Source organism: Monodelphis domestica, chromosome 6 (assembly GCF_027887165.1).
Source record: "Monodelphis domestica isolate mMonDom1 chromosome 6, mMonDom1.pri, whole genome shotgun sequence".
Lineage (NCBI taxonomy): Eukaryota > Metazoa > Chordata > Mammalia > Didelphimorphia > Didelphidae > Monodelphis > Monodelphis domestica.
The window spans coordinates 29,058,957-29,081,910 of NC_077232.1; the positions used below are offsets into that span (position 1 = coordinate 29,058,957).

Here is a 22,954-nt window from a genome sequence, read left to right on the forward strand (position 1 = left end):
GAGCCCTTTGCGGCTGAGAAGTTTTGCCTTAATATAGATCTGAAGACCTATTATAAGTTCGTTGAGGCAGTAACTTTGGCCAATACTGCTAATTAGTGAACTTCCTTTGGCAGGTTAAATCATTTCTTCCTCCTCTGTCAAATTTAAATATTAGAAATAGAAGAGTTCCAGGTCTACATCCCTGGGACTAGTTTGAAAACAACAAATCAGTGGTGATTCTTGTTGTGGAAAAAAATGGTACAGAGGAACAAGGGCATTTCTAAGCCATGGCTGTGTCCAATGCAATGAAAACAAAGGAAATTTCCTCTGGGAGATCCAGGCAGTTCTGTTGGGGTGTTGCTATGCCGTCAGCAAAATTCAATGGGAGGCTCCAAATGGATTCACTAGCCAAGGACTTAAACTAGCTTAATGATCCAGGGAGGTATAAACAGAGACCATATTTAGGAATAGAAAAGACCCTTCAATAGGGAAATGCTTCTGGCCTGAGCACCAGATTCTTCATCTAGATGGAATAGAGGCAGGTTAGTGAATAGTCAACTCTGTGTTGAAAGTGAACATAAAAAGTTGCTGGTTTAATGATGTGTCTCAAAAGCAGCTTTATAACTTATAATCTATATCAGTCAAAGAAGAGGTTGTTATGGGATTTGGAGCTAGTCAGGACATGGCTCCGTAGCCATGTGTAGGCCGCCATGTTCAAGATAGGTTGTCCCAAAAATCTTAGTGCCTTCTTAAACTATGATAATATTGCTCTTAAGTGATGTTATTTATAAGCCAAATTGATTTCAAAATCTATTTCTAGTCATGATAGCTTGCTTACAAAGACACTAAGATTTTGGGACATCCTAAATAATGAAATCTGGATGATAGCAACAGAGATTTCCTCCCACCCCTGAGTTCCCCAACAAAAACTGCCTCCCTGCCTCCCTGGGAGTGACTGGGCAGAACACAGAAGTTGTAGTATATCCTAGCCCAGGACAGTGCAGGGCTTTGGGATTTTATAGAGGCTTAAGGAGGGCAGTCCACCATGAGGGGACTTCAGAATGACCCTGATAATAAAGAGTGTGGACCCTGAATGCTCAGGCAGAGTGGACAATGAAAAAAAGAAAAAAGCAACTCCATGTAGATGATCCTTTATTAAATTAAAAGACCAAACAGATATGCAGAATTATGTGTAGTGGAAACAGATGAGGCAACATTTATGTATAGTTTGGCTGGGTGGAATTTACAATTTTGCATTTGAGAGATGCATAAAGTTCTGTGTCGGTTATTATTAAAACATAATGCCAAAAAAGAATATCCCACTCTGCAATGATTCAAATACCAAGAAAGGTGTGGTTTTTACATCCCCTCTTTGGGAGACTTTTTGGAGTTTGGGAATTCTAAGCTGACTCCCAATGTTAGCTGGCCAGGTTTGGCAATTATCACTGTGTATGTTATTTTCAAATAGGGTTTGGGCTAGCTTAGACATGCTCTATGGTACATTTTGAGCACACTGTGTTTATGTGAAGGATGGAAGGTAGAATTGACTATTTCCTGTTATGAAAGAGTTTTCTTTGTTACCATATAGCCCAGGGAAATCTTCCACTCAAAGAGTGTTTGTTCCAAATGATATGATTAGAGAGCATGGTCCTAATTGCCTGCCTTTTCTCTTGCAATCTTTGTTTCCTTGGAAATAGCCAAAAATGTGCTCTCTGAGCACCTCATCACTAGCTGATCTGATTAATATATTCAATTTCTTGAAGTCCATTTTTATAAATGCCAATCAAAGCACCTATAGTTTTTTTTTTTAAGCAACTTTCATTTACAATATAAACAGCAGGAAAGAAATAATTAATAAAATTTACCTCAAAATAAACCCTCAGAGGAAAGAGGGGGAGGATCTTTGCTTTCACTTCCTATCTTTGTATAATAGTGACATTTCCTAATAATAGACAAAGCGATCTAAAATAGATGTGCAGGAGGAATAAACTCTCCATGTGCATGTATATTGGAGCTTGTCTAATCTTATGTGAACACTCTCTGCTTTGCTGGCAAAAAAAAATTGATAGCAAAGTAAATATCTTGTGATTCTCAGTGCTCCTTGCTACGCATTTGGGCATTAACTTCCAGGTCATCTCTGTGTCATGAGTCGAGTTTTATTCAAAGTTAAAGGGCCCTCTAGCGAAATATCTAAGAAACTGCCACTTTTCTTTCAGTACATTCAGACATTGAACTAATTTTACGTGGAAGGTATCCGTTTGCTTCTGTCAAAATGTAAAATCTTTCCTAGCAGATGTGTCCCTTCCTCTTTCCTCATTGTCTTGTTTTCTGTTATGGGAAGAATTAAAAAGAAATAATAATTTTGCTAGGTTTCCAAAACTCAAAGCTGCCTGGGCCTTGAGAACCCCAATCCTTGCTGATTTGTGTTCATCTACTCCTTGGTCTAAAGTAAGAACTGGCATGGAATCAGCCAAGTAGAGCTTCTACATCATACCTAGAAATAGTAGACAAAAGAGTTGTGTCTCCAGAGCTGGGCAGAGATGGTGAGCGATGGATGCGCTCCCTGCCCCCTGGGCCAGACGGGCTCCTGAAGGACTTAATAACTTAATGCCTCTAGTGCTTTGATAGGGCTGAGGTCATGATTTAGATGAAAGTAAGAATTACTGGTTAACTGCGCTCACTCAGTTAGGATCAGCTGCCATGTTCATGGTGATCTCCATGAATGAAGCAAGAGTCAGACCAAAGAAGAATGCCCTCCCTGGGAGAAGGAGCTAAATTGTAGGGAGAAATTTACTTCCCAGGTGGTACTGTCAGGATCTTTGTGGACATATTGTGCAATATAATTGGCAGAACTGTTTACCAACTAAATGTTTATGCTAAATGTTACACTTCTAAAATGCCCACAAAAGTTTTCATCACCTCAGAATAGCTGATCATCTCTCTTCCTCACAGTAATAGTTAAGTGTAGCGGTCTCTAGTTTATAATTGAGGTTAAGGAGGATAGGGGAAGTGACTTGTGCCCTGACCTTTTAAAGAGGAGGTGGCAAAGGTTTGGGGGCATTTTGCTTCTTGTTATTAGTGAAGAATGTTGAATCATATGTATCCTGCTCTGGTGGAATGGGCCAAATCATGAATGTGTAGAGAAGCCAGTGCATGTGTTACAGTGGGTCAGGGGACAGAAATTGTAAATAAAAGTGGAACAGTTTGATGAACTGAAACTAAAGTGCATAAATAGTAAGGGAAGACATTTATATTTCCTCTGGAGACTTTGCAATCTGCTGATAGAAGAAAGGGGAGCTTTTGAGTCATCCAGCATCACCCAAATAGCTAGTCTGACCAGATGGTTCTTATTGTCGCTGGAAGGTCTGGGTCCTCCCTGGTGTAGTGTGGCTAGTGATCTCTCCATATTCCAGTCAAAGAACCCCAACAAATGTTCCCTAGATTGAAGTAGCCTTGGTAGAAGCAAGTCAAGCACCTCACCCCATCCAAGTCTCTGTGTCCTTGGGTTTCTCTCTGAATTCAGGTGTTTGCATCCACCTTGCAGTCCTTTAATTGACTGCCGATTATTTTGGTGCCACTCTGCAGAGAAGGTTTCTGTAGTCACAACTAACTACAGAATTAGAGGATTTCTACTACTTGGAACGAATATTGACTCATTTAATGGGTTGATAACATTTCATAAAACTAGGAGCCTCAGAGGAATGAAATTGTGGTGATCCTTGAGTTAGTTTCCTTTATTTCTTCCCAGGTTAATAATCAGAAACTGAGCTTTTACCCCAACTTTTGTGTCAGTGACAAATAACTAATATTAGGGGACAATTTTCCCCTCGGCTTGATGAGAATATAAAAAGTGAAGGTAGAGAAGACATATCCCTATCAAATTTGGAACTTTTACCTGTTGTTTATTAATATCTCAGAGTACTATGAAGAGTAAACTAAGACATTGTTCCAAACAGATATTCTCACCCTCCTTCCTATGTCTCCAGAGCCCCATTCTTTGCTGAGAGCATATTAAGCTTGCAGAAGTTTTTGTGAGGTTACTCTTGGAAGGACAAGAGTGAATGTATATCTGTTGAACAGAAGGAAAGTTATGTTGTAGAGCCATTGATGGATTATGGGAATAAGTACTTTGCTTCCCTCCAAAATTAGGAATATCATAGCAACTAGTGTAGACATACTGCATCGTCCTAACCTACATTTTCTCTCCTTTAGAAGACTGTAACTACAGCTTCTATGATCACCACAAAGACACTACCTCTTGTCTTGAAAGCAGCAACCGCAACCATGCCTGCCTCTGTCGTGGCCCAGAGACCCACCATTGCCATGGTGACTGCCATCAACAGCCAGAAGGCCGTGCTCAGCCCCGACGTGCAGAGCACACCAGTCAACCTCCAGACGTCCAGTAAGGTCCCTGGGCCCGGGGCAGAAGCTGTTCAAATTGTGGCAAAAAACACCGTGACTTTGGTAAGCCAATCAACAGGGTCCTTGCACATCTGTGGACGAGGGTTCAGAGTCTCTCTGGATGTTTATAAACTAGGTCCATTTAGGGACCTTTCAGACCCTCTGCCAAATTCCCTTCTGTCACTGAATTCTTTAAGCAGCATTTCCTGGCTCTCCAGCGCTCTTTTTTCATATACCTCTATGTGATCAAACTCAGGAAATTCAAGAGGCATTTAGAACACTTTAAAAATACTAACAAATTCTGAAGTTGATGGCATCACTGCTGGGGGTCTCTCAGGAGAAAATCAAATAGCCCCCTCCAGCAGGAAACCCCAGAACAATGGTTAGAAAAGTCTTTTTGTAAATTGTGATACTCTGTGCTTTGGAGAAAACTATATCTGAATCATTGTGTAAAAGGCCAGCCAAAAGTCAGATGTTAGTGCTTCGGAAAGAGGCCTCCTTGTTGAAGGGTTTAATATTTCTAAATCTACACAGAATTCACAGAAATGAAACAGACTCTGGCATGGGGTCACAGTTTGGTCAGATACGAGGAGTTAAGTTCTCCCCAACTAATGAGTGGAGAATATCAAGATTCCCTGATATGTTTGATCCAAGTAGTCAGCGACTCCCAAGTGCAGGAGAACTCCCTCCTTCCCTCCCAAGGCAGCACATTGGGCTTCAGGAGCTAGAAAAGATTCCTTTACATGAAGCCACGATTCACCGTATTGCAAGTCTAGTCCCTCCTCCGTCTGATAGACCTTCAGAGTCTTGGAATAGTTACGGTCCTGACTTCTAAGGAGTCTTTTCTGCAGGCTCACTATTTCCAGTTCCTTCAGTCATTCCTTTTCAATATGGACTACAGACCCTTCCTCATTCTGGGCCCTTTGATATAATTTCCAGTTTCTCAATATCCTTCCTAAATTATAGCCCCTAGAACTGAACTTTTGGGGAAGGAGGGGCATGGATAGTAGATATAATGAGCACCCAAGAGCCCACGGGGTGCCAACCCCAGACACTGTACCAAGGATGCTGTTAAACAAAGCAGCCCTTGACCACGTCACCCCTTTTTCAGTCAATGTGGTGGCTCCCTGAGATTTGTATACTTTAGTGCTTTCCATGTAGGTACATACTCTGAGCCAGTGACACTGGCTTGCTGCCTCTCACAAGACACTCCCGTATCTTGATTCTACTTTCCCTGGCTGTCCCCCCAGGCCTGAAATGTTCTTCCTTCCCATCTCTGCCTCCTTTAGGATCCAGCAAAAATCCCCTCTTCTACAAGGAACCTTTCCTGATCTTCTTTACTGCCAGCATCTGTTGATTATCTCCATCTGATCCTGTCTGTGGCATGTTTGGCCAAACTTGTTTGCACATTGTCTCCTCTGTTAGACTTTTAGCTCCTCCAGGGCAGGATCATCTTCCACATGTCTGTACTCCCAGCACTGAGCACAGTGCCTGGAACATAGTAGAGAGGCATTTCATAAAGCCTTGTTGATTTTTCCTCAATGAAGGAAACAATATATACAAGACATAACCTTATAACGACAACAGTAAGAGTTAACATTTATAAGCATTTACTATGTTGCAGGCACTGTGTTTTACAGTGATTATCCTCATTTAGTCCTCACAACAACCCTGGGAAGTAGGTGCAATGATAATAAGTAATAATACTATTGCTATCTATACAAACAATAATAATAGTTGTTATTATCTATAAAACAATTTATAATAATTGATATTATCACCTCTATAACTATCAATAATAATCTCTATAACCTATAATAATAAATAATCTACAACCATCAGTAATAATCATTATTGTTACCAATGCAACTATCAGTAATAATAGTTATCTATAAAACAATCAGTAATAATTGATATTATCCCCTCTATAACCATGAAGAAAAACAATCTCTTTAACCTGTAATAATAATCTATGACCATCAGTAGTAATCATTATTATTATTACCAATACAACCATCAGTAATAATAATTGTTATTATTATTTGTGTAGCCATCAAAAATAATTGATATTATTATCACCCCTATAACTGCCAGTGATCCAGGACCAGGCCTGCTCAATTCTGTGCTGCTGGTCTGTTTTCTAAAAGTAAAAAGGCATCCAGGAGGATTCCTAGTGTTCATTTCACTTTAACAGACCATGGAAAGGAGTACACAGCTGGGTTCCAGCTCAGGCAGAGCACTTCAGAACTGTCCTCTCCTAGTCTCGGACACATGCCTCTCCTCACATCACCTGATGTCACCCTGATTAGTTTGCCTGCCAGGGAACACCTCAGACTTATGGGCCTTGCAGTCAGTCCAGTGAATCCTCTATCTTTGTCGCAGAAACCATTACCTAGTCACGCCGCTCCCATATTTCCCTTGTGAAATTGCTACTGTGAACCCTAGAGTTTGACTTTATATCCCTGTTAAGTTTTGTTTCATTATAATCAGCCCAACATTCCAGGGTAAGATTGTCATCCAGCCTATTCCCTATCTTTGTTAGCTTTGTGTCTTTTAAGAAGCATACTGTCTATAACTTTATCCAAGTCATTATTAAAAGTATTTGGTGGCACACGACCAAACACAGATCCCCCAGGCATTACACTCTAGAGCTCTGAAGAGCCCTCCCTATTCTGAGGTCTCCATCATCATCATCATCATCTTTCCTTTTCGGATCCTCCTCCCAGACATTGCCACATTTCGGTGTTTCTGCCATCCATCTGCTCCTGTCCTGTATGTGCACTTTTTCAACAGTGCCACCCCTGTCCCTTGTCACTGTCATTTCTCTTACCATCTTCAGGATTTTATTCTTGAGAGCCCATCTGTGCCTACTTCTCCTGTCAAATCAAGAGTCCGTGAGATTGCACCCATTGAAAAGAGCTCCCCCGAGACATATATGCCAACCTATTCCTAGGATCCCCTCTGCTTCTCTGTCACCAGATCTGAGAAGATGTAACTCCTAATGCTCCCCTCATTTCCAACCTAGTATCCCATTTTTCCTTAATGGTGAAAATCAGGGCCAGAGTAGAAATTCTCCTTGAATGATGAGGTGATCCTTAAGTCAGAGTGCTCTTCTTTGGGAGCAGGGAACCTTCTAGCAGGTGTCCAGAACCAGAAAGTCTTCCATCCTTATTCCATCACAGTGGAGGTCAGCCTCACAGACTCCTCATCTACTTCTTGCCATCTTTAATATACTCTAAGGGGCAGGATCAATTTTGCTTCTGTCTTGTTTGATTTTCTTCTAAATTTTTTTGATAGCTCTTGTTTTTACATTACTCTTATTTCCTAATATATCCTTTTCCTTTCCTTCTGTGGTAGGCCATTCCTTGTAACAACAAAAAAAAAAGATGCAAAAAGGAGAGGGGGGCAGCCAGGGGGCTCAGGGTATCAAAATAAACCAGTGCATTGACAGAATTGGTGTATCCCCACAGTGCCCGTCTCTGCAGAGGGGACCAAGCTTGGCTCTTAGGATTACTGGATGTTCAGTTCTGGCGTTGATGTTGCCGTGTGCAAGTTACAGAAATCTTTCTGTGCTTCTCTGTGTTCCCTCCCCTCCTTGTGCCTTGTGTTTCAGTCACATTTTATTGCAGGCATCTATCTGTTTGTCAAGTCATTTCCCCAATGATGACATCGACTTTGTTTCCACTTCTGTATAGCTCCTCCCTTCTCCCTCCCTTTACCCATTTGTTTTTGCTGAATAAAGAATTGTGTTCCAGATCCATATTTCAGTCATAAGTACCCAGGAAGTCAATCTTCTTCCTCAAAATTATTTCAGGGTTGTAGGTTTGATTGCTTATGCCTTTCTTTTAGTTTTTTTCTGCTTTTAATTCTGACATTCTTCTCTCCCACACATCTAGCTTAGTGGATTTGTTTAGGCAGTTTTCCCTCTATCCTCTCTTTTCAGTTTAAAGACTTTTTTATTATTTCTGCAAAATTCCAAGCAAAGCCACTCTTACTAGTCCTTATTAGGTACACTCCAGTCTTTGCCAGAATCTTATTCATTATTATTACATCTTAAACCTGTTCAGGTAAGAGCCTGCCTGTTAGGAGAAGAACTGTTATTTGGCAGCCCAGCCAAATTTTACAAAACTTCCCTGTGCTCTAGAGCCAGTTTTGATTTTTTAATATACAGTGTAAGCAGAAATGCTAAAGAGTTTCGAGGGAAATTTGTTAAGCTTGCGGAGCTAGCGATGCTCTATGGTTAGGCCTGTGAAGGAACAGAAATGTGGTTCTAAGAGAGCGAGAGGAGAAGAAAGGGCATCACAGTGAAAGCCTGGAGGTTGGAAGGGGGGACAGAGGGAGATGAGCCTGAAAATGCTCTTATGGAACTTAGCTCAGGTGTCCTGTACCCAAATGATCACTCCCTGTTTAACTACCTTTCTGTGTTTGCTTAGCAGGTTCAAGCAACACCTCCTCAGCCCATCAAAGTACCACAATTTATCCCTCCTCCCAGACTCACTCCTCGTCCCAACTTTCTTCCCCAGGTAAGTGGGCTAAAGACAAGCCCAGGGAAGGGAAAGGCAGCCCATAGGCATGTTGTCCCTCCTCTCAATCCATTCTCTTCAGTTCTTGTCTGAGAAATGGTTTCTGGCTGCTGCTTTCTGTACCCTGGAGAGGGGCGGTGCCTCATTGGCACTTAAGAGGCCCAGTCTGAGACGGCCTCAGGCCTAGGGCCAGGGCAGACAGAATGTAAGCAACGTTGTCAGAATCCAAAGCACCAGCCGGACACCTTAATCATGAGGTGAACTCTGGAATGATTTGGCCAGATCCTTCCTGGTCACAATGGAGTGACAAAACGATCTCCAGAGATTTTTTTCCCTGTATTTCTTTCAAACCCAGGGCTGTGTGCTCACCATGGAGAAAGGGAAAAGCGGGAGGGAGCTTCCCTCGCAGGCATGCTGAGCTCTGCTACCTTAAAGGCCAGAAGGCCTGGCCAAGGCTGAGCCCACTCCCTGGCTAGCCAGGTGGTCCTGGGCAAGTCACCGGTTTCATTTGAGCACCCATTTTCCTCCTCCCCGCAATGATGACCTAATTAATGTCTATTTACTGAGTTGTTTGTTGTGAGGAAAGAACCTCGTGACCTTCCAAGGACCAGCATGTGTTCTGTGGTGGTTGTCTCACTCGCACTGGTACCCCGACGAGGTTGAGCCTCTGGGCAGGCAGGATGGGAATTCCCATTGGGGGCCACCTCCCAGGGGAAGCACATCTTAGCAGAAGTGAGTCTGGAGCTTCCTCTAGGGCTCAGCGGAGAGCAGGCAATTCTGAGGGCAGCCGGGACTCTGGCATCTGTGAAGGGGCTTGAATGTGAACTGTGAAGAAAGGTGATGGGCACCCGTGCCAGGGACTCCCCTGGGATAGGTGGGCACACCAGTGGGGCCTCCGTAGTGTCGAGGGTCCTCAAGAGCTGATAGCCTCTCCTGAGGACAGATTACCTCAGTCCGTTGGCTAATTCTTGCTTCTAACTCCTAAGAAACGTTTTGGATGAAAAGACAGTGAGTCAGGGCCACCGCTCTTGAATTGATCCCCCTACAGGTCCGGCCCAAACCAGTGGCCCAGAACAACATCCCCATCGCCCCGGCCCCTCCTCCAATGCTGGCAGCCCCTCAGCTCATTCAGAGGCCTGTGATGCTGACCAAGTTCACCCCCACATCCTTGCCCACGTCCCAGAACTCCATCCACCCCGTGCGCGTTGTGAACGGGCAGACGGCCACCATCGCCAAGACGTTCCCCATGGCCCAGCTCACCAGCATTGTGATCGCCGCTCCCGGGGCCCGCCTGGCTGGGCCTCAGACTGTGCAGCTCAGCAAACCAAGCCTGGAGAAACAGGTACGAGCCGCCGGGGCCGCCGGGGTGCTGGGCAGGCCTCCTGGAGGCGAGCACCAGCCGGCTGCCACCCCCTTCCCTCCCGCACTCTTTTCAGGCAGGTCAGAAACCAGAACTGGACATCCCGGCCCGACTGGGGTTGCTCTAGATAGGACAGGGCTGCCAGGGTCAAAGCATGACAAAGTCCTTTCCGCCCTGGAGGCTGGAGACAGCCCTGCTGAGGAGGCTTGCTTTCATTCCTGCTTCCCAGCCCGCATGTCCCCTCAGAGAATTCTGCAAGGCCAGAGCACTTCAAGGAGAGGAGCCCCAGAATAGATGTAGGGCGGGGGGGCCCTTCCCACTGTGCTCGCCCAGATCGGGGGCGCTTCCGGCCTGGCAGTGAAGACCACAAGGGCTTCTCCCTTGCCCTGTTTTGCAAACACTGGAGATGGCCCCACTCCCCAGCTGTGCTGCCAGTGCGTTTCTGAGGCCTAGAGCCGCTAAAAGAGTCAGGATCGCCCACGTCGTCCCCCAGGGTCTGCCGGGTGTGCAGGGGTGGCCTAGGACTGAGACAGACGTGATGCTGAGCCCATGGTCGGGGGGTATCTAGTCTGGTAGAAGGGCACCAGCGCTGGCACCCAGAAAGGATGAGATGCCCGCCTGCCTGCCTGCAGAGGTCTGGGCAGAGTGTGAGGAGACGTCACATCTAGTGTGTGCAGCGGGCCGGTCTGGGACGGAAGGCCATACCTCAGGGGGTTGGTCTGTGAGTTAGGAAGGCAGTCTAACAGCTAGAGGCATAGCAGACAGCAGAGAGTCAGATCAGGAAGACAAGCCAAGATTCGGGGACCTCTGCTTGACTGGAACAGGACATGACAGGGAATGGCAGGGGAAGACTGGAGAAACAGGATAGGCCAGGTTGGGAAGGGCCCTAAATGCTAAAATAAAGAGCCCCTGAGGGTTTTTGAAAGAAAAAAATGATATGAGCAGAGCAGAGACCCCTACTGACTTTAGTCCCAGAATCCCATTCTCCAAGGATCCAGTTTTCCTCATTCCATCTCCCCAAAAAACAGCCTAGATGCTGCTTTGAAGAACATTCATAAATTATTCCTTTAGACAACAGAATTTGTTTTCTTTTAATGACCCCCGCCCCTTCCCATTCCTGTTTTGATAACGGCATTTCCAAGAAACAAGGATTTGAGTTTCTTCTCTTCCCAAGCCCTAAGCTTCTAGTGATACCTGTGTGTCAAACATACTCAGGATTCTGTTTTGGGCACAAATCAGCCAGAGATAAATGCATTAATTAAATCATTCTAAGCATCTCAGCTTAGAGTGGAAAAAGAAAATCCAAAGGGACAAAGAGCCACCGTGCTTTTGAAAATCTCTCAGACATAGCCATTTCCACTTATCCTTTATCATATTCCCAAACAAAAGACAAAATCCCACCATCAAGATTAAGTGGAAGGACAGGGTTTAGGTGATGGTTTTCATTCATCGAGGAGAACCATGTTCCTAGAAGTCATTAAATCCCCCTTTTAACCAGTCCTCCTGAGGAGTCTTCTCTTCACCTGGTCAAGGTAAACTCATGTAATGCTTGTGTAAAGGACTTTGGGTCTGAACATTACTCCTAATCCTTTTCGGGGAGCAGGCTTGCCTGGGCTGGTCAGGCCTCTCCTTTTGGAAAGTGGTTCATTAGGCCTCCAGTAAGAATGATAAGAAAGACTGATAATGAGGAAGGCCTTGTTTTGGAATTAATTGTTAGAGATTGATAAGATTTCTCAATCAAATTATCACACTTTGGACAAAGGTACTAAAAAAATATCAGAGAAATTGGGAGGGGACATACTCAGCACCTTTGGGTGCTTCCAGACCTTGTTTGAAGTTCATTTTTTTTTTTAAACCCTTACCTTCCGTCTTGGAGTCAATACTCTGTATTGGCTCCAAGGCAGAAGAGTGGTAAGGGCTAGGCCATGGGGGTCAAGTGACTTGCCCAGGGTCACACAGCTAGGAAGTGGCTGAGGCCGGATTTGAACCTAGGACCTCCCGTCTCTAGGCCTGGTTCTCAATCCACTGAGCTACCCAGCTGCCCCCACATTTTTTTTTTTAGATAAGTTTTGTTTTGTTTCTTTTGATTTCAGGTAGGATACCCATAAGAGAGGTGCCATCTCCTTTTTTTTTTGTCTTAGAATTGATACTGAGTATTGGTTCCAAAGCAGAAGAGTGACAAGGGCTAGGCAATCAGTTTAAGTGACTTGACCAGAGTCTCATTGCTAGGAAGTATCTGAGGCCAGATTTGAACCCAGGATCTCTCATCTTTAGTCCTGGCTCTCTATCCACTAGGCCACCTAGCTGCCCTTCAACTACTTCTTTTAAAAGAAAATCATATTCTTTTTTTAAAAATAGATTTTTTTTTCACTTTTTTTTTTGAGGGAGGGGGTCCTTTCGGGCCTTATTTTTGTTTCAGATTGACCTATCTTCTGATATAGTAGGTTTTTACTTAGAAAGAGCCCTAGCCTTTTACAACAAATCTATTCTGGAATGCTCTGGGACCTAATTGAACACAGTGTCATTCCAAGACCACTGGCCTGGGGGAAGTCTGGAGTTCAACCTGGCCTCAGAGACTTATATGGATCTGGACACTTCTCCATGTGAGCCTCAGTTTCCTCATCTATAAAATGGTTATAATAGCCCTTGCACTGTAATCTCACAAAATTGTTGTGAGGGAGGTGCTGTAGAATCAACTCCAGGCCACCATTTATGGGAATGTTAGTTATTGGTTATGATGATGGTCATAATATGAGTAGTCCAGATGGCCCCACTTTCCTTTTCTTTTTCATTCCCAATGCCACAGCTGGACCAAGAATGTCAGAACAACGACTTTGGCCCTCAACACCCCGTCAGGGACCTAAGATGGGCATCTCCCCACCCCCACCCCACCCCCGTTTCAATTCAAGACATATTGGCTCTCTTAAGCAAGTTTGGAGTCGGAAGACCCGAGTTCTCATCCTGGCTTTGCAAGACCAGAGAGACTGTGAGGTGCCTCTGACGTCTGAGGCCACGTGCCACACAGCAGCCCTGACCTAGAGGAGTTCATATGTGGGTTCTAAACAGCTCAGTCAATGCCAAAACATTAGGGAGAGAGCAGGCCAGGGCTCCTGGGAGGGGGCCGAAGAGAAGCAGATGGAAGGCAGTCACAGGCAGGAGGGCCAGGAAGGGCCCCCAAACTACACAGGGTTTCAGCTCAGGGGTCCTTGCGTTGGTCCGGGAGCGGAGGCAAAGTGGGGTGGTAAAGAACAGCCTTGTACCATGTAGCGGGTGGCGGAGTCCTCTGGGAAAGGTAGCAAGCAGCCAGCGATGGGGAGGTCACAGGGAGCCACGGGGCTGTCCCGAGGGGCAGAGGGGCACTGAGGAGGTCACTGGGACAGATTGGACAGGGGGACGGTCCTGAGGCAGGAGGTTATTGCTCTAGTCCAGGGGAGGGATGGAGAGGGCCTGTGGGGTCTGAGACAAAGGGGATGGATGGAGAGGAGAGACGGGACAGACTGGGTATTGCGGAGTGAGGAGCCACGGAGGACAGAAAAGTTCTGCACTGGGAGTTTGAAGTAATCTCGGGTGTTTGTTTTGAGGTGCCTAAAAGGTCAGTGGTGATCCAGGCCTGGAGCTCAGGAGAGGCTGGGGATGGCTGGGTAGATAGATGGACGGACAGATGGATGGACCTAGGGTCCAAGTCTCTGAGTCCCAACCTAGTGTGGAGACTGGGTTCCTGTCCATCTCAGGGATTCCGTCTGTACCCCTATCATTGGGGCAGCCCATTATAACAGGAACAGATAGAGTGGATCCAGAATTGGATCACATCACTCCCTCAGGGGAGGTTCGTTAGTTTGTGAAAACAGCCACCATAGCCAGGAGGCTGCAGGCTGACTTCAGAGGCCTCAGGTAATGCCTCTTCCCCATCCTGCCAAAAAACAAATGAAGAATTGCAAGATGATTATTTCCTTGTGTTGTCCCAAATCTCAGGTTAGTTTTCAGTCCTTCCTCCCTAAAAGTAGGACTATATATACCAAGAGAGTTGATCCTGATGACACAGATGTAAAATTGGTTTGACCCTGCTTGGTAAGAGTATATCAAAGGGTCCGTGATTCTGCACCCCCATCGGTGCAGGCCTCAGCCCCTTCTTGTCCTTCCAAGGACCATTGATGCAGTATTCACCTGAGGCGTGGCAGCTGCGGTGCCATGGTCAGACTTCTTAAGCAGGCCTGGGCACTCCATCACTATAATCTCACCCACTTCGATGGCTGGAAAAGTCATCAGGGCCCGTTGGCGTCCCCTCTCCGTCCCTAGCTAGACTGGACCGCCTGCAGCAGACGCGTCACCACACACACACCCCCAAAGCCTGCCCAGCTGGGTAGAAGCCTCCAGGACTTCTGCTCCTCCGGCATCGCTGTGGGGAGCCCATGTCAGTTCTGTAGGCCAGGGACCAGCGCTGTAAAGAAAACCACTTTGAAAGACTTCAGCATTTTGGTCCGTCCTATCCCCGAGACGAAGCCCATTGCCACCTTTTGTTCCAAGGGAGGGGGAGGGCGAAGCAGAGAGGCCAGGGAGAAACAGGGGCACCCCAAAGGAGGGCCAGCGAAACAGCTTTTAATGCACAGAAAAGGACATTCAGAAAGAAGCCAGGAAGTTTCTTTTTCAGAAGAAAGTGCTTCATGGAACTTACTGTTTGTTCTATGAGATGGAGGTTCACATTTCATTTTAAGCCCTTTGTGAGTTCTGCTTTGTGTATGGAAAAGCTTATTTTTTTGGAGGGTGTTTAAGTTCAGGATGAAAAATAATATAAAAAATAGAGTATTGATATTGAAAAAGTCATCATCCTGTAGCCGCTCTGAATTTAGCCGAGCTGGTCCCCAGACTGGAAGTCTCTTCAGCATCACAGTGCTAAAGCCAATCAGCCAGCTGCTCCCCATTAGTGATAAATAAACTAAGAGATTATGCCTGACAGTCTTGTTTGTTTACGGGATTATCGTCCTTCAGAACGGTGGCACAGAAATTCTTGAAGCAGGAAAAAGTCCGAAGTTAGGTTTATGGTTACAGTTTTGCTTCCTCTTCAAACACCCTTTTGGTGTTTCGGAGTCCATCGCTTAAATGGGTAAAGCCCTCTCGAATGAAGAAGAGAGGTGGTGTCACTGCCGCCTCTCTCCTCCACTCACAGAAGCCTTCGCCTCTGGAGTGGACTTGCTAGCCTGGATCTTCGCAGAGCGGAGATGATACATCAGGGTGTCCTGGAAGCGTCTCTCCTGCCTGCCTTGGGCTGCCGATCGCTTCTCTTCCCAAGGGCGTGAGCCAGTTGGGCTGAGATAGGGCCAGAGCTGGTAGAGCCTCTCCCCACTACCTCCAGGAAATCTGGCCTGGCTTCAGCCAGAATTCTCCTTGTAACTTGAGTCCGTTCCTCTTTGCTGTGTCCGGTGAGATACTTCACCTAGTCCCTCCAGCTCGCCCTAGTTAGCCCCTTTGGCTGCCTGGAATCCTCAGACAGCTGGGCAGTCATGCTATGGTGGCCCTTCTGATCTCTTCTCCTAACTTGGCCCCTGGGGGCTATTCAGGGCTTTGGGTGCTGCTATCTGTCTACTTCTTTTTGTTAAATGGCGCACCAAACTTCTTCAGAAAGAAATTGTTGGGGGGGGGGGCAGCAGGGTGGCTCAGTGGATGGAGAGCCAGGCCTAGAGACAGGAGGACCCAGGTTCAAATATGGCCTCAGACATGTCCTAGCTGTGTGACCCTGGGCAAGTCACTTAACCCCACTTCCCTAGCCTTACCACTCTTCTGCCTTGGAACCAAGACAGTATTGATTCTAAGACAGAAGGTAAGGGATTTTTGTTTTGTTTTATTTTTTTAACAGGGAAAAAAAAAGTAATTATCACGTTGGCCCTCAATAAAATCCCTTGTCATCTGCAGAATAAAGCTCTTTGCCCAAGCTCAGTTCAGTGCCAATCTGGGGGTGGAATGGCTTGATTGACTTCCCCTCGTTCCCAGCTCCCTGGGTGTTGCTCTCTTCACCTCCTTCCTGCCCAGCAAATGGCTCTTCATGCTTTTTGCTCCAGGCCCCAGGGTGCTCCTCTGCCTTCCTCTCCGGGACTACTCCCCATCTTTCTAAACACCACTGCAGATTTATGACTCCCCACAGTGGGGGTCCGGTGGATTCTCCCCAGGATCAGGCCAGTCGTTACCACATGAGGTGAAAAGAGAGAGCCTCATCAGGATGGACTGGAAGGATTTAGTGGCGGTGGTGTTGTTTGGAAACAGCTGGTCATGAGGCTTTTATGCCTCACGATCTGATAGGTCTCAGAACACTTGAAATGCCCCTAGAGATCAGAGGGGCCAGCTCTGAGGCACGTGCAAGTGAAAGGAGGATTTTCATTGGTCTGTTGGCCTATTGAGGCTGCTGCCATTTTTGCTGAATCTACACATATTTTTCCTGGGAAGCTGCTTTTTATCTTTTGCTAAGGTAGAACCTGTAATCATGAGTCTTTGGTTAACATGCCCCCCTTTAGAGTATACTCATGTCCCTGCTTTGGGCATCGTGGGTGGCAGCGAAAATGTTGGCCTTGTTCGTTTTCTTTTCATGAAAAAAGGACTCTAAACTTTGGCATTTGGTTCTCCTCTCCCAGACTATTAAATCTCACACGGAAACGGAGGAGAAGCCCACAGAAAGTCGAACCATCACCCCACCTGCTGCACCCAAGCCAAAACGAGAGGAGAATCCGCAGGTATTTGTCTGGAAATAAAGACCACCCCTCCCAGAGGCGCCCCTGCTGGAGGGCACTTCGCTGCCTCCGCGGTTCTCCCTCTGAAGTTCAGTGATTGCATTCTCTGGGGACTAGCTAGGAACGTGTTTGGGGATGGGGAGTCCCTCGTTCAGCATGACTCGATGCCCAGGAAGGCCTCTTCATTTTGAGATACTCCTTTTGGACAGTGGCTGTCTCGGGGCCTTTGTTGCTCTGGGTAGGCCTCCCCGTCTCCCACCCCATCTGCGAGCCGGAGGGCCTGGCGTTCCCTGGCCTCTCGCTTGTGCTGGCTCCCCTGTAAGTTGGCGAGCAGCCTGCATTTACCGTGTTTGCATGGTGACCCTAAAGTGCACTTTTTTCTTTCCTTGGCACAGAAACTTGCCTTCATGGTATCTCTAGGGCTGGTAACGCATGACCATCTCGAAGGTAAGTGTGGTGGCCCAAGCCTTTGTTTCTGAAGCTCTCCTCTTGCCTAGCCTCCATGCCCTAAGCAGAGGGGCCCTTAATCGTTGTTGCTGCATTGCATGAATGAATGAATGAATCCTGGAACAGAAAATTGCATTAGCAAGGCTCCATTTTCTTTGGCCATTTCTGACAGGAGACAAATCCTTTTCCCTTCGTGACGGGGAGCCCCTGGTCATGATTTTCTATATGCTCTCCTCTGGTTGTCCATGCCCAGCTCCCTGGCCACAGGGGTGGCCCTCTTAGGAGGGGTGGGGGAGCTTCCTCTGCTGCTGGGCATTCGCTGCGGTCCTTGGCTGGGCCACCTTCCTGGCCTCACGGGTCAGCTTACAGAACCTCCTAGGCCCACCTGCCCTTGGACAGTGCATGCCCAGAACAGGATGTTCTCCAGAGCCTTCCTTTTCTCACCCGACTGCTTTTCTCTAGAGATCCAGAGCAAGAGGCAAGAAAGGAAAAGAAGGACGACAGCCAACCCTGTGTACAGTGGAGCTGTATTTGAGCCCGAGGTATTCCTGGCTTCCCCTAGACCTAGGGCACGGATGGGAGCTTCGAGCTGTTTCTCCTCCATTGTCCCGAGTTTGACCAATCCCAAACACAAACACACGATCAACGTGGGGGTGGTCATTGGGGGGGCTCAAATTGTGGCTGCCGTAGCCCCTCCGGGACTATGGATCTGCTCCCCGCTCAGACAAGTTCCCATTTTCTGTTCCCAAAGCGCAAAAAGAGTGCAGTCACCTACCTGAACAGCACAATGCATCCTGGGACCCGCAAGAGAGGTGAGTGTCTGAGAAGCATTCCCTGGCTCGGGCTGTGCTCCCCGTGTTCGTGCCCTCCGTCCACCCCCCGCCCCCGAATGGGAGGAAGAGGAAGGCCAGGGCATCTCTCCTTTTGGCCGGGGATGCCTTGAGCAGGGTTTCAGTTAAGCCAGCGCGGGTATGGCTTCAGTGCCCCTTTGTGCCCCAAGCTTGCCAGGCCCGGGTGCCAAGCGCTGTGTGAGAGGGAGCATTTGGGCATCCCCGGCCGCGAAAGCCTCCTTGCTGAGGGGCTCTTCTTGCTGTGGTCAGAAGGCCTGGGCTTTCTAGGAAGGGTGAGCAAGTCACAGAGAAGCCCTCGTGGAGGCAAGGAAAGATTCTCCGCTTCCTCTCCCAGAGATGCCCACTTTCATTTCAGACCTCCTCTTGACATTCCACGCTCCTTTCCTAGGTAGAAGTCTCCCGCTTCTTTGCCTGGGTCCAAATGGGTTCACAAGGGATTGGTCCTTTAAAAGGGTCCCGCGTGGCCCGTGATATTGAGAGACATCCCAGAGCCCCTTTCTCTGAGTGATGAAGTGTCCCTAAACCTAGTGCGAGGTGAGCATGTACGGATGCTGTCAGGAGTCAGGCAGCGTCCGGGGGCCTAGGACTGTGCCCTGAGTCAGCCTTCACTTCCCCACTCACTAAACCAAGACCCTTCGCCCTGGAAGATGGGGAGGGGAATACCGAGGAGGAGCTATGGGGAGGGAAGTGACCCGCCATCTTAGAATTTGTAAGAGGGGAGGGAGACGTGGGACCCCAAGTCCAGGTCTGCAGCTGTCGAGACCCTTCCCATGAGGAACAAGGGGGTGAGCTAAAGAAACTGGTGGGGAGGGGCAGGGAACCCATCAGGAGGCAGGGGCTGGGGATGGAGGAGAAATACCTGCGGGTGGCAGGGACCGGGAAGAGGAGTGTCGGGAGAAAAAGGGAAGCACCTCGAGGCCCACTGAATGGCACCACCGCTCAGTTGAGAAGCTGTCCTCCCCGCCAAGGACAGTGACCTCAGGCTGGAATTGAGAGCGGGGAAAACTGGGCACTGGCTCACCCCCGCTGACATGCCCCTGGCCCCATGGCCCACTGGCCAGTTGCTAAGATAGGCCCAGGGGGTCTCTGAAACATCCTTGTTCTTGGCCCAGTTCTAGAACGCGAGGTGAAGGAGGGAAGAGTAATGGTCCCCAAGAAGGGCCCTTTTTCCCCGTTGAGACTGGTCGGAAAGGCCAGAGGTCACCTGGGAGCTGTCCACTCTGCCTCTCCAGAGTCACTTACCCAAGAGCCCCTGTGCCCTGAGGCTGCGTGTCCAGCTCCCTTCCCTCTGGGAGCCTCCAGGTGACTCAGGTGTTAGCAAAGCATTTTCTTTTTTTTTTAAACCCTTATCTTCTGTCAATACACAGTATTGACTCCAAGGCAGAAGAGTGGTAAGGGCTAGGCAACGGGAGTCAAGTGACTTGCCCAGGGTCTCACAGCTAGGACTTACCTGAGGCCAAATTTGAACCCAGGACCTCCTGTCTCTAGGCCTAGTTCTCAATCCACTGATCTAGCTAGCTGCCCCCAGCAAAGCATTTTCTAAAGACCCTCCTGCTGTTCTTGAGAACAAAAAGAAAGGATGGGCCCAGGAGAGGGCAGTTCAGTGGTTCAGACCCATAGAGTAGTCCTTCCTGGTCCCTGTAGAGGCCTGATCACAGACCTGCTCCATGTGGGGGGAGGTGTCCTGAAGCAAGGACCTGGCAGGGAGAAGCCTCAGGCCTGGTTCTCTGGAACAGCTCTCTGAGACAGCAGGCTCCCCCCGGGGCCCGTGGGAGAGGTTCCCCTCCAGACGGGCCCTTCTGCCCTGTGCCTGTCCGGCCACGGGGCTGGCAGACCTCAGAGGGTGTTGGGAGCTGCTCCCGGCATGCTGACCGGCTCTCCGGGGCCTCAGGGCTCCAGGGGATCCCTCTAGTTTCTAGAAGGCCTGGTCAGTGTAGGCGCTGTCAGCCACCACTGGGAGCGATTCATTCATAAGCCAGAGCCATCCCCTCGCTCCTGGTGTGAATGCAGCGCTCTGCGCCCGACACGCAGAGTGCCCCTTGTGGGCCAGGGAGGGGGGAAGGGAGGGTCTGGCCGGGGCCCCAAGGGAGTGGCCCCTCCTCCCCTGCAGTCAGGTCCCGGGAGCCCCGCTTCGGCCCTTGCTCCCTCCCTCCCCGCGGCCGGGCCAGTCCCCTCGGTGTTCCTAATGTCGTTTAAATCTCAGCTTCTCTTCCTCTGTGACCGTTGTATTAACCTCCTGTCTGCTCCCTCACTTCCTTTTCCATGCTAGCCAATGAGGATCACTGGCCAAAGGTATGTAAGATCATCTTCCCCTCTCTCCCCTCCCTCCTCCCCTCTTGTTCCCTTCTCTGGCATGTAGGTCGTCCTCCAAAATACAATGCCGTGCTGGGCTTTGGCGCCCTGACCCCGGCCTCCCCCCCATCCAGTCATCCCGACTCCCCTGAAAACGAAAGGACAGAGAGCACATTCACTTACCCAGCACCTGTCCAGCCTGTGTCCCTGCCCAGCCCCACCTCCACAGACGTAAGTAATGGGGAAGCGTTTTCCGAGAGCCTCCCCGAGGGGAGCCCCTCTGAGCGGGCGGCCCAGCCCACGCTCTCCCGTGTCCTGCCCGCACGGCCGGCCCGAGCCTCTTCCAGCGGAGGCCCACGTGTGGGGCCACCAGCCTTCCCTACTTGAGCTCCCTCCCTCCGTGGCCGCCACCGTGAGACGCTCGCGCCCGTTACATGTGGCGAGAGGCAGCCGCGGGGGCTTCCTTCAGGGAAGTGGAGCGAGTCCGACGCCGGCTACTCCAGGTAGCCATCCGGAGACGAGGGGCGAGAGGGAAAAGAAAGGAAGGCCGAGCCGAGCGCCGGCACCAGCCTCTGCCTCCGAGGGCCGGGACCCGGCGCTGCAGCCAGAGGCCGAGCCGGCTCCCCAGGCCAGGCCGTCGGAAGCCCCCTCAGCGTCCTCCCTGGCCTCTCCACAAGCACCAGAGAGGCCCAGCAGGGCCATCCCAGCTTTTCCAGGGGCTTCTCAGTGGGAGCCCAACTGGCTGATGAGGCCATGCGGGGAAAGCAGTGCCGTCCCTCACACGGGACTTTGGGGGACGCCGTTCTCAGAAGGACCGAGCCCAGAGGGCCGCCAAGACCCAGTCACAGCCCAGAAGCTGCTAAAGCCGCTGTAAAACGCGAGCCTCGCTCTTTGGAGAAGCCGGGAGTGCAGGAAGCCCTTTTGCAGGCCCCGATGCGCTCAGATCCCTGTCACGTGAACAGACTTCTGCCATGCTGGGCTGCCGGGGACAGCCATCTAGGAAAGGGGACCCTGTGCCGCTGCTTCCCAACCTTCCCTCCCGGCTTAGATGGCACATCGTCTATTATCATCTGCAAGGCAGAAGGGCAGTGAGGGGGGCAGGAGGGGCCCCACAGCCAGGGCGTCTGAAGCCTGGCTCTCCCGATCCAGGGCGAGCAGTGGGGCGTTTAGACTTGGGGTTTTTAACAAGCAACAAGGTGGCGGCTGTCAAATTCCTAGAGAACTTGGGGCAGCGCCTAGCTCAGGCCCCTCTCGGCCCCCCCTTTAATTCACGCGTGGGCCCCCCCAGCCTGAAAGCCTTCTATCCCCGGGGCCTTCCCAGCCCCGTCCTTGGGATAGGAAGGAACTTCCCCTGCCCTCCCATCGCCGGCCTCAGCCCCTGCGTTACCCTCGTCTTTGGGTTCTCACTTCCACAGAGCAGGCAGGTTCCTTTATTTCTTCACTGAAAACTGGAGGCTGCCTTTGAGCCTAGGTCAGGGACAGACCAGCCTGGAGGCTGCCCTTCACGGATGGGCTTTCTGGGGCGGTCTGAGAGCCGGACCTTGGGAGCTGGTCCTCCCCCAGGCCGGCTGGGATTGGCCCGTGGCTGAGTAGCGTGTTTGCTGCCAGAGATGATATTTCCTTGTTAATAGAGAGGAAAGTTTCCGGGGAAGCAGGCCGCCTGTGAGGCCATGGCACACCTGCCCTTTGTGAGGGGAAACTGGAGGCACCCCTTCAGTGTACGGATCGCACAAGGGCTTGGGACTCCTCTGTCCATGTGGTCCTTGTCCCTCGGGGAGGGTCTCTAGAGGTGGTGAGGAAGAGGGGCCGGCCGTGCCCTGGACGTGTGGGGCACTCCAGACAAACCCCTGCCACTCGGCCAGCCGTCATCGCAGCCCTCTTGTCGTGCCTCTTCTGCCAATGATAAGGAAAAGAAGAGGCGGAGGCTCAGCCCGCTGCTTCAGGAGGAGGAGCAGCCACTCAGATTCACAACCCCGTGCCCGGCCCAGCATGGATGCTTAATAAAGGTTTATTGACTGACCGCTGCCGCCCGCCCGTGTGGTCCCGGGGAGGTCACTCAGGCCTCCTCGTCCTCCTCTGTGCCATGAAGGAACAGCACGAGATGGCCTCCGAGACTCTTTTCATTCCAAATTGAGGATCCTCGAGCGAAGGTCCGTCTGAGGAAGGATTTGAGCCGGGGCCGACCTCCCAGCCCGTCACCCACAGTGGCTTCAGAGCTTGAGATTCAGGGGTCCTTTGCTCCCCTTCGAGAAGTTCTAAAGACGATTGCGGCTGTGGCCTTTCCAAACACCACGTGGGGCTCCGGGGGTCAGGAGGACTTGGGAGCCTGGGCTTGAAGAGCATTTTAGCTCCTCGCCGGGTGTCCGTGTGGCCGGGGTCCAGGCG

At 49.5% G+C, this 22,954-nt stretch overlaps 1 protein-coding gene across 9 annotated transcripts in view; it reads left to right on the top strand.

Annotated features, from left to right (window-relative positions):
- The window catches only part of PHF21A (PHD finger protein 21A), a 185,299-nt gene that overhangs the window by 155,004 nt on the left and 7,341 nt on the right, over positions 1-22,954 (top strand). For 3 of the 9 annotated variants that reach the window (XM_056801886.1, XM_056801887.1, XM_056801888.1), the window contains exons 10-17: positions 4,192-4,443; positions 8,814-8,903; positions 9,952-10,245; positions 16,884-16,982; positions 17,375-17,426; positions 17,889-17,968; positions 18,178-18,238; positions 20,637-20,800. In XM_056801886.1, coding sequence (XP_056657864.1) covers positions 4,192-4,443; positions 8,814-8,903; positions 9,952-10,245; positions 16,884-16,982; positions 17,375-17,426; positions 17,889-17,968; positions 18,178-18,238; positions 20,637-20,800 — 1,092 coding nt within the window. Of the gene's footprint in view, positions 1-4,191; positions 4,444-8,813; positions 8,904-9,951; positions 10,246-16,883; positions 16,983-17,374; positions 17,427-17,888; positions 17,969-18,177; positions 18,239-20,546; positions 20,570-20,636; positions 20,801-22,954 lie in introns of all 9 variants that reach the window. The other 6 variants (XM_056801892.1, XM_056801893.1, XM_056801894.1 and 3 more) reach the window with 5 other exon arrangements.